This window comes from Peromyscus maniculatus, chromosome X, assembly GCF_049852395.1.
Source record: "Peromyscus maniculatus bairdii isolate BWxNUB_F1_BW_parent chromosome X, HU_Pman_BW_mat_3.1, whole genome shotgun sequence".
Taxonomy (NCBI): Eukaryota; Metazoa; Chordata; class Mammalia; order Rodentia; family Cricetidae; genus Peromyscus; species Peromyscus maniculatus.
Genome location: NC_134875.1, coordinates 36,043,740 through 36,062,353, shown reverse-complemented (window position 1 = coordinate 36,062,353; position 18,614 = coordinate 36,043,740). Strand labels below are relative to the sequence as shown.

At 43.0% G+C, this 18,614-nt stretch overlaps 1 protein-coding gene across 1 annotated transcript; it reads left to right on the top strand.

Moving 5' to 3' along the window:
• Positions 1–1,586: 1,586 nt before the first annotated feature.
• On the top strand, positions 1,587–18,048 carry LOC143270726 (uncharacterized). Its single transcript, XM_076561715.1, has 5 exons — positions 1,587–1,697; positions 9,328–9,381; positions 12,425–12,829; positions 13,395–13,440; positions 17,823–18,048. The coding sequence occupies exons 3-5, from the start codon at positions 12,432–12,434 to the stop codon at positions 17,916–17,918; spliced, it is 540 nt and encodes a 179-aa protein (XP_076417830.1). The 5' UTR covers positions 1,587–1,697; positions 9,328–9,381; positions 12,425–12,431; the 3' UTR covers positions 17,919–18,048.
• The last annotated feature ends 566 nt before the right edge of the window (positions 18,049–18,614 follow it).

Sequence of the window (18,614 nt, the reverse complement as noted above, 5' to 3'; positions counted from 1 at the left end):
AGGACTAATCCTGGTTATATGAACTGGCTTTTTAGAGCCCATTCCCTATGGTGGGATGCTTTGGTCAGCCTTGATGCAGGGGTGAGGGGCTTGGTCCTGCCCCAACTGAATGTACCAGGCTTTGTTGACTCACAATGGAGGCCTTACCATCTATGAAGAGTAGATGTGGGAGTGGGGTGGGGTAGAGATGAGAGCTGGAGATGGGGAGGGAGGGAGAACTGTGGTTGGTATGTAAAATGAAAAAAAATCTTGAATAAAAAAAGTGCCTAGTACAAGGCTTCCCAAGACCTGAGGAAGGCTGTAGATTGACTGTTCAATGTCTTTGCTTGGATTTACTGACCTTCACTTTGACTTCAGCAACATTCAAAGCTTGTGCAAGTTCATTCCTGTGGAAAGAAAACCACAAATGTTTAGCAAGCAGTGTTTCATATGAACTGCAAAGTCACAAATGATATCTATGCTTTTTTAATATTGCTGTGCTCCCTCAGACCCCATTTAACTTTCATTCTCAGAACTAGTCTTGCTTTTGCAATGGTTTCACCTCTTGAAAAAGTTTCTAAACAATAGAGATGAATAATTTTAACACACTATTAAAAATTAAAATTAAAAGCCAAAGTGTATGCTGAGCAAATTGTACTAAATTAAAAAACAGCACCAGGGGAAGGGGAAGGGAAACCGAAATGAGTTGATGGATAGGGACACAGTCCCTGAAAAGATGACCAGGCTACTGGTGAGGAGGTCACCCAACAAAGTGTAAATCCTTAACACTGGTGAACTTTACACTAGTGAGTATTTTGGCACACTACACTCATGTTTCTATATTTTACAGAAATTAAAATATGACAGGAAACTCGTGGTGTTGACTATGTACACTTGTTTCAGGTCAACACTACAAGCTAATACTGACTTTTACCCCTACACAAGGCACCCTCCTGTACCCACCACCGAGGGAGAAGACAGCAGTGGCTTAGGGAGGGATGATAGGAAACCAGGGCCAGGAAGAACAAAAGGACATCTCAACCTGAGACAACAGGGAGGTTGGGGATAGCTCCTGGTGCCAGACACATTCTTGGCAAGCGCATCTGGATACTGGGTTTCTTTGAACATTTTTTCCATTTCCTCCACCTGCCACAATGTGAACTGCAATGTGGTTTGCAGCTGCCTTCATGAGGAACAGCGCCTCGGAATCGGAATCACAGGCTCGGCTGAGGGCCTTGGCTCCTCCTGGTGAGGCTCTGAGGAAGAGGAGTTCGGGTCCCTACTGCTCTCCTCAGAGTAGTTTTGGCTCTCTCGGACTTGGCAGCCCCCGTTATTTAGGTCAATTACGCAGCCCGCGTCACCTCCACTAGGGTTGCCACCCACCATCGCCAAGGCAGCCTCTAAGGTGGGGACCTCAGCTATCTCCTCACCATTCTCATTCTTGCTGGCCATGACTAGTAGTGGGCCGAAGCCACAGAGAGAAGTGGGGCCCCAGGAATGCCCACACTCAAGGCCTATTGTTCGGTCAGTCTCTACTACTGACGGGGCGTCAAGAGAGGGGCTGAGGAAAGGGTGATGACGTCAATGAGCCCTTCTGCGCATGCTCCACAGTTCTCCATGTTCCTCATGGTTGACGTCCACATGCTCCTCTCCAGATGGGCGCCATAGGCTTTTCCCTCCCTGACTGACTGCTCTGGGCTTTCTGAACTCCTGCTGAGGTAGGTGGTATTTGCTTTGGTGCACAAATGGTGGGTGTGGCCCAAAGATGAGGCACTGAGGGAGCCACTGTGAACAGGGTTGTGAAAGGTCGTGTGAAATTAAACCTTGCTTCCAGGGCATGCGTGTAGAATGAGTTTTAGCCTGCATGCACACTGCCTGTGCCTCCTAGGTTGTAGAGATGACACTGAAGGGTGAATTGTGTAGCATTGCAAGATAATTGGGGAATAGAGTATGGGAGAAAGGTGGGAACACACACTGACCACAGGATCCTTGCGTGAACATGTAGAAAATTTCTGTGGACCGCACCCTCCACCTACTACTGCTGCTCAGAGAATGGGCTTAGAACTAAGCTGACATGATCAGCTTAGTGGCTGCTAGTTCAAGAGTCCCTGTTAGTACACTGAATGCTGGTTAACATTGCTCTTCGAGCTCAACATCAAGATCTTGGGACTGGGTTTGAATATAATTCTAGTTAATGACACTGTCGAAAACCAAACAAAAGACACTCCCTCCTCTCAAAAGAAAAATGATCTGTTTGAGGAATAATTACCTCAGATTATAATAATTTTATAATCTCTGATAAATTCCATATGTAATAGTTGCCTCAGTTCTTATGACTGAGCATGTTGATGCGGTCCATTCTGTTGGATTGAGGCTAAATACATAAATATTCAGGCAGTGTTCAAAACAATATTTGGCATGTGACATATGGCATATGATACCGTTCAGAAAAATAATAGGTGCCTGAGTTAGACACTGTTGGAAGTAGGGAGGGTCAGTACCACCCTTCCTGACAGATTCCCAAAAGTAAAGAAAATTTTGCCTTGTTCAGGATTACAAATTGCTCCAGAAAACATACAAAGAGGAGATACTATTAATTTATTTTAGGATATAAAATAGGTCTACAAAAATTAGACCCCAAAAGGTACAAATTAAGAAAGATTAATTACAGACTCTTAATGACTTTCAAAAATAATTTGGAAACATTTCCCATCTATGAACTGTTGGAGGGGTAAAAAAGGATGAATTGAATAATTTGTTCAAAACCTTAGAAGGTGACAAAGATTTAAATAGTTCAAAAGAATTATTTGCTGAAGCTGAGAGAGAATTGGCCTTGGTGGAAAAGAAAGTACAGGAAGTACATGTGGATCATGTGGATCCAAAGCTTGATTGCATTTTGGTTATTTTACCCTCTAAGCATTCTCCTACAGGAATTTAATGCAGAGGGAAGCTATTATATTGGGATGGATATTTCTACCAAATAAACAGAGTAAAAAATGAAAAACATATGTGGAAAAGATCTCTGATTTGATTTTAAAAGGAAAATTGAGACTTTGTCAATTAGCAGGAAGAGACCCAGCAGAAATTGTAGTACCTTCAACTAAGAATGACATTGAAAAATTATGGGTAGAAAGTGAACCTTGGCAAAAATCTTGCAGTAAATTTGGGGAGAGATTAGCAGAAAATATCCCAAAATTGATACAATTCAGCTTATAAAGAGAACTGATTAGATTCTGCCTCATATTGTATGGGAAATACCCATATCTGGAGTTTTATACATTTTATACAGATACAAACAAACAAGGAAAGGCAGGTCACAATTCAGAAAATTTAAGTAAGTGGTTCAAAGTCCTTATAATTCGGTTCAAAATCAGAATTGTATGCTATTCTGATAGTATTAATGGATTTTTTGGAACCTCTCAACATAGTTACTGACTTTCAGTATGCTGAAAGAGTGGTATTACATATTGATACTGCAGAATTTACCCCTGATGAGTCAGAATAAATTTTGTTATTTATTCAGTTTTATGATATAATCATGAACAGGAAACATCCCTTACATATAACTAACATCTGATTCCATATGGGTCTGCCAGGCCCCCTAGCAAAAGGTAATGTTGAGCTTGATAACCTATTGATAGGAAATGTGCTCAAGGTCTCAGAATTTCATAAAAAAAAACATCATTTTAATAGTAAAGGTTTAAAAAAAGATTTTTCCATAACTGGGCAACAAGCCAAGGAAATTATAGGAAATGTCCTACTTATTCTTTTTAAAATCAGACTCCACTACCAGCAGGATGTAACTCAGAGAGTACTCAGAGGAATGAAATCTGGCAGATGGATGTGTTTCACTTTGTAGATTTTGGAAAATTAAACTACATACACCACACTATTGATGCTTATTCAGAATTTCAATGGGCAACTGCTTTGAGTTCTGAAAAAGCTGAATCTGTAATCACACATTTGCTGGAAGTTATGGTCATCATGGGTATACCTGCACAAATTAAAATTAACAATGCTCCAGCATCTGTCTTTGGTACAATGAAATAGATTTTTGCTTATTACAATATAAAGCATATTACAGGCATACCACATAATCCTACAGGCCAAGCAGTCATAGAAAGATCAAACAGAACTCTAAAGGATATGCTAAATAAACAGAAAGCGGTAACAAAAAAACCAGAAATAGACTGCATAATGCTCTACTAACTTTGAATTTTCTCAATGCTAATGAGAATAGAGCAATAGCTGTGGAGTGACATTGGATAATAGAAAAAACTACTGAGTTAAATCAGCCTATGTACTTTAAAGATGTGCTGACCTCAGAATGGGAACCAGGATATGTGTTACATTGAGGTCGAGGTTTTGCTTTTGTTTCTACAGGAGAAGGTATGCAGTGGATACCATCAAAATTAATAAAGGTTTGATTTAAACAAGAGAGACCTCTTAATTAGAAGAGGTGATAGTTCATCAACCAGCATGATCATCCAATTAAAGTTAACTTATATCACTAACAAATGCTTTTCATTTAATCAGATGTAACTTGCCAAAAGGGGACCTCCCCAAAGTTAGGCTTAGAGAAGGGATTTTGTTTTTGTCTTTCAAGAGAATGACAGTTAAGGAATCTGAAGAATACTGGACAAATGAGACATCTCAAGAAAAGGGACAAATCACCCAGAAAAAAAAAATGTCTCAAGAAAAAGAGTAAATTGGCCTATTGTTTTATCACATATAAAATTTCATAAGTCTTCCTAAATGTTTGTTTCTACTCTTCTCTCCAGACACTTAATACAACCCTAGGGATTTCCCTGCTCTTGGAAGTTTGGGGAGGGTCAGGATTAAACATACATTTCAAATTTTTTTAAGGTTCATTTTTCTTTTTCTTTATGTGTATGTATTGCTCACTTGTTTGTATTTGTACATGTGTGTGGGTGTAGACACATAATAAGGCATATGACACCTTTTCAGAAAAAATAATAGGTGCCTGAGTTAACCACCGTCGAAAGTGGGGAAGGCTCAGTAACTCTCTTCCTGACAGATTCCCATATGCCTTACAATGTATTTTGTGTGTTTCTAAAAGTTGACTACTTGGGTGTCCAAGGGTTTGTCAGTATAGATAAAGAGACAGAGACCCTGAGTCTGCAGCACGCTAATGCAGGAAGCTGGAGTCTTTATGGTGGATGTGGAGACATGGAAGGCACTTGACATTTGTTTTTTGTTTGTTTATTTTTTTCTTTTTTGGATTTTCAAGACAGGGTTTCTCTGTGTAGCTTTGTGCCTTTCCTGGGACTCACTTGGTAGCCCAGGCTGGCCTCGAACTCACAGAGACCCACCTGACTCTGTCTCTCGAGTGCTGGGATTAAAGGTGTGCACCACCACCTTGGCACTTGACATTTGTACTTGGGCCTCAGAGGACAGTTTTTTCTCTCGCTGACTGCCACACAATTTCTAGGAGATCTCTGCATTATAACTTCAGAGGAGGAAGAGAACAGAAGGCAAAGAAAGAAGCAGCTAAGAAAAAAGAAAATGGGATGGGCAGTGTCAGCTCTATTTAGCTAAATCCCAAAACTTGAGCTCCATATATCTTGGGACCCTGAATGAAATGCCTTGTTCACAGCTTCCTTAACCATGAAATGGGGATAACACCAATGGCACAGGACAGGGAAACCATCAGGGTTCATTGAGTTACTTGCAGAGTTTGACATCATTTTACTTAAACTTCACAAAACCAGTGTACAAGTAACTCCAGTTTACTTCCCCTGAAAAGCATAATCTCAGCACTAGGACAGTGCTTCCAGAGCCTATGTCAGCATGGACGCCTCTGACTTCTGAATTACTGTAAATAGCCCAATCAAGCTGCCTGTAACAATCCAGTGCATCTCATACTCAGCTCTAAACAGGATGTCCCATCAAATCCCTCCCATCAGGGCTCAGGGAACCCCAGAGAAGAGGAGGCAGAAAGAGTGTAATAGCCAGAGGGGATGGAAGACACCAAGAGAACAAGTCCCTCCAAATCAACTGAACAAAGCTCCTCTGAACTCTCAGAGACTGTAGCAGCAAACACAGGGCCTGCATGGGTCTACACCAATCCTCTGAATTCAGTTTAGTGTTTTAGGGGACTCCTGCGTGTGTTGACAAAGGGTCTTTGATTCTCGGGGTCAGTCCAGAAGCCCTGGGACTTCCATGCTTTCACCTTGTGATTCCAGAGCTGAGAGAATATTTCTCTAAGTATTCCTAGTCTCTATGTGATTGTGAGTTAAGCACCATGCTCAATGGCCTGAGCAAGGGCTGTGCTCAGGCCTCATTCCCCACTCCTTGGCTCATTTCATGCTTCAGACACCATGCTCTGAGTCTTGTCATTTGCCTCCCTGCCTGCCTTGTGCCCCTTTCCGTGCGTTCCTTCACACCTTCCGGGGTGCAGACCTTTCTTTAACTTACTCCTTTACATTCTCAGCTTCTCCTCTCCCTTCACAAAGGGTCGTGGTCCCTCGGCTTTCCCTCATGCCTCCTGTCTCAAGTAGACAGGGCTGGTACCTCAGACTCATGGAATTTCCCTATCTTTTCACCGTGTAGTATGCTTTTGTTCCCCTGCTATCTACCCTGAGGTCATGGAGGGGAGGAGCCTGACATCCAGTCTCTCCTGAGCTGAGCCCAGTCTCTGAACTTAGGACTTTGTGTGTGCTTGGCCCGCGTTTAGCAAAGCTCCTGCTCAGTCAGTTGAGCTGTCCTGCATAGCCTAGCACTCCAGATGTCTGCTCTGCATCCTCATCCTTGCCCACACCCAACAAAAGTCTTGGCACCCTGACCTGACTTAGACAAAGTCTTACCTTTATTCAACCAGAATTACACCTTCCTACAAAGGATTTATGTGAGTAGATTTCCATCCACTACTCTACCCTCTGCTCTGAAGCTGGGAATTGCCACATTCCCAGGCTGCCATTTATTTATTTTCTTAGATTTATTTATTGAAGTTTATGTGTATGACTCTTTTACCTGCTTGTATGTATGTATATAAGGGGGTATCAGATACCCTGGAAATGGGGTTATGGATAGTTGTGAGCCACCATATGGGTAATGATATCTGAACCCAGGTCCTTTGCAAGAGCACCAAGTGCTCTTAACCACTAAGCCATCTCTCTAGTCCCAACCAGGCTTCATTTTAGTGACAGTGACCTCAGTTTTGGCCCTAAATTCCCCGAAGAAGTAACTAAAATTATCTTTCTCCTCCACAGTCAGGGCCACAGACCTGGTAGGTCAGTATTTAGGCCCAAGAAGAGACTTGACTACAAGTTGTCTTGACTGTGGCCCACACCTGAATCTGAGCTTAGCTCCTTTCCCTATACCTGTCTGGAAGCTCCCCTGGAACAGTCTCCCTTTGAAGAGTTCAGTAAATGTTTTTCTTTCGTAGTTGTGAAGCTGTAACATTGACATCCCTGAGCTCCTGGACCTCTCATCTGGGACCCCAGGTATTCATACTTCAGTGTTGAGCCTTCACTCCTGACCTATATACTTGACATCTACTTATGAATCATATTGCAGAAGCATTGCTTCAGGCAGTTTGTATGAAAGCTGGTTAGAATAGACTTAACTCCCGAGGTTTGAGTCTACTCTGAGGCTGACTCTAATGATGGTTAGGGTCCTGAGCTCCTTTCAAAAGACTCCTCCTAGGTGCAAAGACTTTTTTTTTAGCTTTACCTTGTGTGGGTATTATTCCCAGATTTCGTGGGCTTGGAAGGTTTTACATGGTAACAAATGGGTCTTTCTGCTATATGACATCATAAGAAGATCTCATGTGAATGGAACCCTATTCTTGAACCCCTACTTTCTGGCAGAATTTTGATGAAGGTTACTTGAACATTCATTGCCGAATTTGGGATACGGAAGTCACCTCATTGGATATACCAGGTTCTGTTCTCTGTTTCTGTCCTCCTCTCTCTAGCCATCTTCAATCCTTTTTTCTCTGGACTTGAACCACTTAATGTGTGCCTTGTAAACCCTTCCCTTCTCCATCTGCCCTACCCTGCCATACTACTTCTTTCCCACATCAGACCCTGTGCTATCTACAATCACCTTTGTTTAGAACAGTGGTTCTCAAGCTGTGGGTTGTGACCTGCTTCAGGTTGCATAACAGATATCCTGCATGTCAGATATTTCCATTACCACTCATAACAATAGCAAAATTACAGTTAGAAAGTAGCAATGAAAGAATTTTATGGTGTGTGGGGGCACCTCAACATGAGGAGCTGTGGTAAAGGTTTGAAGCATTAGGAATGTTGAAAACCACTGGTTTAGAATCTTATTTTTTTGGTTGTGAGCCTAGCCTTTAACGGCTGAGCCATCTCTCCAGCCCTGGTTTAGAATCTTATAGAAGGCTGCTCCCTCTGAGCCAAGTCAGATGGACTCAGTGGCATTGCACTCACCCTACACCACAGTTCTGATAGCAACATTCCTAAAACACAGCCATTTGGGCAATTCTGAATTCTTGGCCAGCATTTCCTGTATTCAACAAAGTACCAGCACATGCACTCTCAAGTATCAGGTGACACATGTGTTCTGAGCTGTGGTGTAGCCTGATGCTCTCTGTTGCATGTCCTCTCCACAAGCTTGAGTGTTCCGTGGCCTGGGATCCTGCTATGAACCTGGCTGGGTGTAGCCCTATGCCTGTATCATTCTTCTGCCCCCTCAACAGTCTTGTTTTGTAAATATAAACTGATCTATTGCCCAGGAATAACAACAAACTGTGTTATAGCCAAAATGTGTCAGAAACATATATGTTTAACAAAGATGGTAGGGTTTCTTTTGTGGCCTACTATACTATATGACTATGTAGCTGAAAGTTATGATGCCATATTAATTTCCAAGTATTATGTGCCTTCTCTGGGAGGGTATAATAAGGAGCATGACAGGCTCAAGTGCACATTTTTATCATTGATTATTTTTACTGCTATTATATCAATTTCCTCCTGGATTGAAACATTCAATTCCACAGAAAAGCTCCTTAAGAAGGAGTAAACAGGGATCACAGATTTAGCTCAGTGGTAGAGTGCTTGCCTAGCAAGCACAAGGCCCTGGGTTCAGTCCTCAGGTCCGGGCAGGAGGGAAAAAGGAGTAAACAACTCAAAATACCTTCAGGAAATTTCTGAAACTGACTTCATTCAGTGGGCTCCGCCCTCCCCAAGGCTGTATAAATAGTTAAGACTGCTGAGAGTCTTTCTCAGACCAGTGGAGCAGCCTGGAAGAGACCAGCAGAACTGCTCAGAAGGAGCAATGACCAATTGAGCTACCATATGTAAGAGACTCAGACTAAGAGCCAGCTGGAAAGACCACAATCTGTTTTTCTGTCCTCAGGCTTTATCGTGTGCTTCGGGTTTCCAGATCTGGAGAGCCATCACTCAAGCTGAGGTAGGCTTTGGTGACAAAGGTGACTTTGAGTCATTTCTGCTTCTGTAAGCAACCCCTATCCCATATACCTGTAACTCTGGTAAAATCCATTTGCAAACCTAGTTGGACACTGGTACAATTGTTACTTCTGTCTGTGGGGGGATCCCTTTCTGTAGTGAGTAAATATGTGTTGTTTCTCTAGAAAAAGTGTGTTTCACAATAGCAGCTGAGTGAAAAATGTTCCCAGGAGGCAAAAGGAATAGGTGAAGCAGCTAAAGGAGGCTAATATAACTGAGGATTAGACACAGTCATGGAGGGTCCTAAGACACAAAGCTCAGGCTTTGGAACTGGGCATCTACGTGCCACCTTACACTGCTGATCATTACCTTGCTTCACAGCAGCCTGCCTTTTCCATTCCTTTTACCCTCATTCTTACTTCTTTTCCTCCTCTCTTCCTGCTCGAAGGTTAGACTCAAAGGACTTCCTAGCAGTGAGTGGAAAGGGAAGGTGACAGTGTCCTGTACTGCTGATGTTCACATGATGGAAATATCAGGGTTTTTTATGTTCAGCATCACCATGAAAACCTCAGCTTTTAGCATTAGCAGGTGGCAGTCTCAGAGGCTCTGCTTCTTATTCTGTACTACACAAACCTGCTAACAACCAAAGAACTACTCTTTATAAAAACACACAATACACTGAAAGGGATGTAATACAACTTCAGAAAAGTCAGTATTCTCTTCAGAAGGGATATTATACTCTTCCTCCTGATAGGATGCTTAGGAGGAATTTGATGGGATTTACTTGGGTTAGGAGTTCTCGGGGGGGGGGGGGGGCGGGGGAATACTGTTATGGCTTATGAGCCCTTTTAGTGTATGTAGGACTCAAAGTCCAGTAAGCTGAATATCCAAAGGCATTCTAAATTTTGTTTGATAATTTTGAGCAGGCATACTTTTATGGCACTTTGCCTGGATGACACCCCTTGTACATAAAAAAGAACCTTTGTGTGGGGTAGGCAGGTCTTCGGTGATGTTTCAGTGGGTTAAGGGTTTTGCTGTCAAGCCTGATGACCTGAGCCTGGTCCCTGGGATGCACATGTAGAAAGAGAGAATGGATTCTCCCAAGTAGTCTTCTCACATCCTAATGTGTGCTGTGGCTTGTACTCCATGGTACTTACTGGTCCACACACACATAACAAATAAATTCAGGAATTAAAAGGATTCCAAATCTACTTAGCTCCCAACTCTATGGGTATTTGACAAGACTTTTGCATTTAAGGACATTGATTTTCACATTTGCAAGTCAAACTTTTTGCACTACAACTTTCTTAGGAATCTTACTGGCTGCCCTAATGTCACAAAGCTCTGGCATTCTACAACTGAAATGAAGGAAGAAAAAGTTTGCATTTGTGTGAGGGACTGGAAGATGGCTAAATGGTCAAGAACATTTGTTGTTCTTTCAGAGGACCAGAGTCCAGTTCCCAGCATCCACCTCAGGTCCTCACAACCACCTATCTGTAAGTTGAGCTTTAGGGCCTCCAGTGCTCCTTGTAGGCACCCGCAAGCATGTGCACACAAACAAATAATCATCTTTTGAAAAAGGAATTATGTTTTTAAGTTTCTTAATCTGTAACTTTAGTAAATTCAGTATTAAGTTTTAAAAGTAATATTGAACCCTAGTTTTTCTTTTTTATTAATTAATTAATTAGTTATTTTCCCAGCCCAATCACATTTCCCCTCCCTTCCTCCTCTCCTCCCAGACCTTCCCACTGACCTTCCCTCTTCCCTCCATCCACTCCTCCTCTTTTCTCTTCAGAAAAGGGCAGGCCTCCCTTATGTATCCACCAGCCATGGTTTATCAAGTTGCAGTGAGACGAGGCACCTCCTCTCCTGTTAAGGCCGGACAAGGCAATCTAGTAGGAGGAAAGGGTCCCAAAAGCAGGTCACAGAGTCAGAGACAGCCCCTGCTTCCACTGGTAGAAGCCCCACAAGAAGATCAAGCTATACATCTGTAAAGTATGTGTAGAGGACCTAGTTCATTCCCATGTAAGCTCCCTGCCTGGCGATTCAGTCTCTATGAGTACCTATGAGCCCAGATTAGTTGATTCTGTGGGGTTTCTTGTGGTTTCCTCGGCACCTCTGACTCCATAAACCTTCCTCTACCTCTTCCACAGGATTCCCCGAGGTCCACCTAATGTTTGCATCTGTTTCTATCAGTTGCTGGGTGAAGGATTACATTTCTTAATGAGATCCTCTTGATATTTTCCAACATCTCCGTACACTGAAAACACTTCTTTGAGACTATTAACTCCTTGAAAAGAACTGGGCCTGACGTTCTTTCATTTTCATTTCCTTAATGCACATATGGTGTTTAATCAACCCAGGTATTGTTCCAACGCATGCTCAACCTTAAGTGGTTTATTGACACTAAAAAAGGGCAGTTAACCGTGCAGTGTCAGCATTTGCAGACACAAGAAGCACTGGACAGGACATTATACAACTCTGATGGAGATTCCTCATCAACAATCTGGAGTATGTGAATTTTTTTCACTGATGACATCAATCTTCTTGCAGTGTCTTGTCCACCAGAATGCTGCACATACCTGGCTCCATAAACATGCCATTGCTGCTGATGGAGGACAGTGATTGGCTGTGTTTTCAGTGTTCATACAGAAATTTGGAACGAACACAAACTGAGATAACCATGAGCACTTAATTCCTAGTTCCTGCAATGTGCACAGGGATATATAGAGGCTAGAAGTTCTCTAGAGGTTCACTCAGGGACCATGTGCTCAATGCAAATTCTTGTCCTTGTCCTTGCTTGTGCACTTGCAACAGCTTGCTTAATCCTAAAGTCCCTTCTTCTCGAGGTTTTGATGGGCTTGGTTGGATTCCAAGTTGGGTACATTCTGCTAATGCTCCCAAGAGCCACTCCCATTGACCACATATCTCCTGTAGGGATTGTGGGATAGAAAGGGCAGATATGAAATTTGCAAAAACCCCAGGCACTGCAATACCATTCAATCCACAGAACAGTTGTAGAGGTGACACTACTTATTCCCTTTTAGGTCCACCATGGCTCTTCAATTCCAACATGTAGACCCCAATTTCTACAAGCTGGATGAAAACGAGATCGAGGTGATCCTTGAGGCTGAACAAGAGGCTGGTCCAGCAGCAGAAAATGGCAACTTTGAAGGTCCTCTAAATGGTCCGGAAAAACTAAAGAACCAGGGCATCCCAGACCATAAGGATGATGTGATCCACTATATTGGTGATGACATCAAAGATGAGAGCCATGGGAGCCACCAAGGGTCTGGACACCCACAGTTGGAGAAGCAGGAGAACTTGGCTGCTGCCAGGGTTCCACAGTTCCGCCGCACAAGGCCACGGATCCAGTTGGGTCTCACACCCAGGCAGCTGAGTGAACTGGAAGAAGTTTTTGAACAAACTAAGTACCCTGATGAGACTACAAGGTATGTGGCTTGTTTCAGTAGCCAATCCCACCTCCCATCTTTCAGCTTCTCATTTGGAGGTGTGTTCTCCACACTGTGGCCCCTATCTGCTTTGAGCCCCAAGGCACGGAGGTCTTTGCCTGGTTCATTGATGGGTATGGGAAGGATGTTTTGTGATGTTCAGAGTCAATATTTCCATGCAATGTTGATATGGATTGATTCTAAAAACTGATTGGTGCCTCTAAATTCCTCATCCAGTTTTCTTTTTGTTTATATTTCTTTTCCTCCTCTCCTTATTTATGCTCCCCCCCACCTTTTGTAATGTGAATTGAACCCAAGACCTGGTGGTTTCTAGGCAATCCCACTACTAGTATATCATATCCCCATGTGTTAATTAATTATTTTATTAATTAATTTATTTATTGTAGTAAAGTAGAGATAAATAAAAAGCCTTTATACTTTAGAGATCAACAACTTTACATATTTTTGTGTTGGTATGTGACCCATCTCCAGAAGTCTCTTCATCTTGCCAAGCTGAAATGCTGTATTCCTCTAACAGCTCCTCTTTTTCATCTTATTTCCACAGGAGGGCCCTTGCAAAGCGCTTGTTCCTGGGAGAATCTAGAGTGCGGGTCAGTACATTTCAAAAGTCTTTGTGCAGGGCACCCTGCTTCAGGCTGTGGTCGATTTTCTTGTAGCCATTATGAAAAGTGATCATGGGTGGGAGGTGTCCTTGTCTGTTTTATAATGGCAACCAAGCTTTGAGTCTTACAGTTTTCCACAGGTAAAAAGGGAATGAACACCCAACAGCTTATGGTCCTTTCCCATTGCTGGAGGCAACATGATTTCTTAATTGAAAAAAAAAAACTGAAAAGGCAGACTACTTATAATCAGTGTGTGGACATCAGATATATAGACAGCATTGAATATTATAATGCCATGCATGTTGGACGACATAAATGTTTACTGGTATGTCTGCAGTGATTAATACTGAAGTCCTGACACCCTGGTCTTTTCAGGGCACTTACATCTAGTATCATAGTAGGGCTCTAAATGACCTTGGGGACCTCTAATTGTAGCAAGCAGCAGGGATAAAAAGGGGTTCAGTTGCAACAAATATACATTTACTTGAAAGCATGAGTTAATTGAGACAAGGGAGGAATTCTTTCAAGAAACACAGGTTTTCAATAACTCACCTGTGTTTAGTTTAGCAAAGAGTCACGTGGGAAGACACTTTAAAAGTCCACGTGGTTGGCCCTGCACCTTTGTAAGTTTGTGGAAAGGTGAGGTTGACAACAGCAAGGCTGAATTTTCATGTTCCCCCGTGCTGTGTTTAGGTTATGTCCTTTAAAGTAAAAGTCTCATTATTGTTTGTATCCACCAGCCATAGTCTCATTAGTGTTTGGAGAGGTCTAGGGATGACAGCTTTGGAAATCTGTGTTAAAATTAAACACATATGACAGCCAAGAGGTGGTGGCCCAGGCCGTTAATTGCAGCACTTGGGAGACAGAGCCAGGTGGATCTCTGTGAGTTCAAGGCCAGCCTGGTCTACAGAGCGAGATCCAGGACTGGCACCAAAACTACACAGAGAAACCCTGCTCGAAAAAAACAAACAAACAAAAATTAAACAAAAAAGAGTCGGACTGAATTAATTTCAGTTAATCTAATAAGGAGGACATGATCTGGGGAAAATAGTGAAGTCAAAATTCAGGTTGGGGCTGAGGAGAGAGCTCAGTGGATAACGCACTTCCCACATGAGTTGGATCCTCAGCACCCACATAAAAGCTTAGCAGGTATGTTCGCTCACCTGCATCATAAGCTTGGGCTCAGGAGACAGAGACTGTGGGTCCTGAGGGTGATTGAGACTAGCTTAGTTGCTGAGCTTAGGTTTAGGGAACAAGCTAGGAAGATGTTGACTCTGATCTCAGTCCTCTGCAATCAGGAGGTATGCTTCCATCCATCCTTGGAAGGTGTCTACAAATTATCATAGCCAAATTTGTAGGCTAAATTTCAGTAAAGTCCAACCCCCAATGTTCTCTAGGCCCACTTCCTTAAGCCCAGATCGCTTTGGAGTTTACCTGAGCACAGGTGGCACATCAAAACATGGTATTTGAGACTTCTTGGCTTAGACTCTCTACCTCTGGGCTTGAAGGACCTCCAAAATGGCCTTCTGTTAGCTGTCCACATCCCTCATCAGTGGTCAGAGCTATAAGGAGGCCATCTACCCACCGGAGCAGGGGGATTTATGGATATTTTCCCCCCTTAAACTCCAATGGATCTGCACTCAGGGCCCCATCAAATGATGCTGGTGAAATCCTGAACCCCTTTTCCTGGTCTGTTTCTCCCATTTTCTCTCTTGTCTGTTCCCTAAGGGCAGTCATCACCTCATGGGAAAGTTTTTTTCCCTCTTTGTCTTTGGCTTCAATGTCAGCGACTGTAAACTTTCTGAGTGATTTCCTTAAGTTGAAACCTATTAACTTTGAGCCACCACACCCCACACAGGAGACTGGGAAATTACTTCTGAAGGGGCCAGTATTGGTTCCAGACCCCCAAGACCAACTTCTCAGCACAAAGGAGATTTATTTGCCCCAGAGACACAAAGGGCAGGGAATAAGAGACAAAGACAGGAGATAGAGGATGAGGGAGAAGGGGAAGGAAAAAGGGGAGAGGGGGGTATTTGTGGGGGATGATGACAAAAGATTGTCTCTGGATAGAGATGAGACAGACATGGGCCATAGGAAAATGGCAGGTTATAAAGGTAAAAGGGGAAACTTCCCATTAGGATAAGGTGTTTAATTTTGATTGGACATGTTAATTAGGGAAGCCACAAGAGGATTTTGATTGCTGTACGTCAATACTTTGATGCAAAACTTGGTAGTGAGCGTCAGGAGAAGGAAATGGACAAATAAGGGAATAGACCTTTGTGGCTAGCTTTAGGAATGTAAGCTAACAGTTTTTAGCAAGGCATAGGGAATGGGGAGATGGATAAGGCCTGCCAGAGCCATGTTTGCCATGCTCAAGCAGTCTAGAGTCCCTTCAATTTTCTCCTTCCTCTGAGCAACCAGCACCTGGCTCTGGGAATTATTCCCATCTCCCAACTGAGGGAACAGCCAGAAGTTTGGGGTTTCTCTGAGTTACTCAGTTAGGTCCAAAGGATTCTGGTTTCCAAGGAGAAGACACAGGTCTTAAGCCAAGGGTAGGGGTCTTGCACCAGAGGAAGCCATTGGTTATTACATGGGAACTGGTGATTACAGATGAGGCTTTGAAGCACCCAGGTAGTCATTGCAGTAGTGGAGCCAGCTGCCACGAGGCACAGCCACAACTGCTGCCAGAAACAGGGGCACCACAGTGCTGCCTAGCATTGCCCATGAGCTTGCAGGAAATTGTGCACTGCCTAGGGGCAGCTCTAGCTGTGGTCTTAGATGACTTATTTTCCCTTTCTTTTAGATCTGTTTCTTCAGTCAACAGAACTGACAGAAACACACAGGGAGACACAGTCACACTGAGAGACACATACAAAAGACAAATGACAAATAGGGGTGGCCACCACACGTTCATACACCTGCAGACCAACAATCCAGTGACATCTCACAGATCCTAGACACATGATCGATAGTCAAGTGTGACGTCTCCTCTTGTGTCCTAACTAGATGGTACCCCTTACAGACCAAACTTACATCTGGAGGTGTTCAGACCGGATGACTTTTGTTTTACCATTTTGTTTGTTTCTCTTTTGGGTGGTGACCAATACTGGGTGCCTCCATAGTGCTCAGCAGCAATGGCACAGTGATGATTTTCTTGGGATCCTGGACCGTCTCAGGCCGAGCACATCCCTAAGATTCCTCTCCAGCTGCTGCACTCTTCACTGTTCCTGGGGATCCCAAGAGCCTAAGTATCTGGGTCCAATCTCTGGGATCTCAGAGATACCTTCAAAATTTTACCCATAGCCCACCAAAGTTGGACACTCAAACAATTTATAGCCAATTAAAAGTATTTATTCCAGCTGGATGGGATCACATCCACACTATTCAGGGACCTAGGTGTAGCCTCGAGAGTACAGAGCATGGTGTTTTTAAAGACAGAAAATGTCCTGGCATCACACTCAGCAGCATCAGGGGGGCTTTGCAGAGAAAGTACTTTGAAACAAGCAGTTTTAGTAGAAGCCAAATTAAATGGTTAGCTGGAGAGAGTGTTCTGTACAAGCAGGTAGTTTATCAGAACCTAAGATTATGTAGCTAGGACATATTGACCTCTGGTCCACAGAATAATATATTTGGATAATTTTCCTGGTTTTTCCAACAAGGAGATCAAATTCCTGGTAAATCTGAGATGGCCTCAGCAAGAATACAAAATGGAAGAAGCTTTTTGTTGTCTTGCCCTGGCACAAAGTCTCTCACTTTCAGACAAAAGACCTGCAAGTGTTCAAACCAGACAAAATTCTAGCACTGAGAAGGGGAAGTGGACACAAAGTTCCACCCCTCACCAAGAAGCTCCTTGCAGTTGATACCTGATTGAAGAGGGAACATGAGTTTTCTGCATGGAGTGTCACTGGGTATAGCAACCATACTCTGGGGCAGGCCCCATACCCAGGAATAGTTCTGGTTGACTCCATGTTTTCTGCAGGATTTCTTCTTCTTTTGTTTGGTTTTTCTGTCATCTTTTAGTTTGTTTTGATTTTTTGTCATTATCTTATTTTTGGAGAGAGAGAGAGAGAGAGAGAGAGAGAGAGAGAGAGAGAGAGAGAGAGAGAGAGAGAGAGAGAATGAAGTTGGGTGGGTGAGAGAGAGAATGAAGTTGGGTGGGTTAGGAGGTATGGAGAATGTGAGACATGTTCAGGAGGGGAAACGATCAAATATATCCTATAAAATAATTTTAAAGAAAAAACCCATATGTATGAGATTGTTCTGGTAAGTCTAAAGCCTCACTGCCATGTACAGTTACACAGAGTTTTTTTCCAGTTGTGATATTGACTGTTGAATATACTAAAGCTATCTCTTTTACCATGTTATTGCAGAGGTGGTTTAAGAGAAGAAGAGCCAAGTACAGGAAAACTCAGCAGTTTCAAATGCTGAAGTGTGAATCTGCTGACAGGCAGAATACCTTGCAGTAAAGCTTTTGGAGGAATCCTGAAGCATCATCTTGTCCCGGCACTCAATGAAGATATTCTGGTGTCACTGACGAGTGCTCATAATGGCTGTGAAACCTTATTCTTTCATCAACAAAGAGATGTGTATTCAATATATTTCATGTCTTTTTTGGGGTAGCATTAAGTTGTGGGTGTCAATTATTGAGAAAATATCATGCTTGAAGGACAAAGAGAGGTGACAAACCCTGAGTCATCTTTATTACTCCACAAATCACAAGTTTCTCAGGAGCCACAGAGATCCTCACTCAGGCACATAGTCTTCTCTGTTGTCACATTGTGCTATCCTCACCTTAATCGTTGACCCTGTATATATGAGCAAATACATAAAAACAGGAACAGGGCAAGTTGCCAGTGAGAAGACTGTTCACAAAGAGAGCTGAGTTCCACCAATACTTAGGAGTCCACTCTTATCTGCACCAAATACACAAAGAGGACATTCTGAGCATTCATGGGAGGAGGATTGTGAGCAATGGCCCTGGCTGCCCCCAGGTCTGTTCACTATTCGTCCTTTCAATGGCTCAGTCATGGTACTAGGAGTCCTTCTGCCTCAGGTCCTACTGTTTCAAAGGAATCAGAAGAGCCCATCCCATGCTGACTAGAAGGAAGTTTCCTCTCTTCTCCCACCTCTATGCACAAGATGCATATTGACCCATTCCTCTC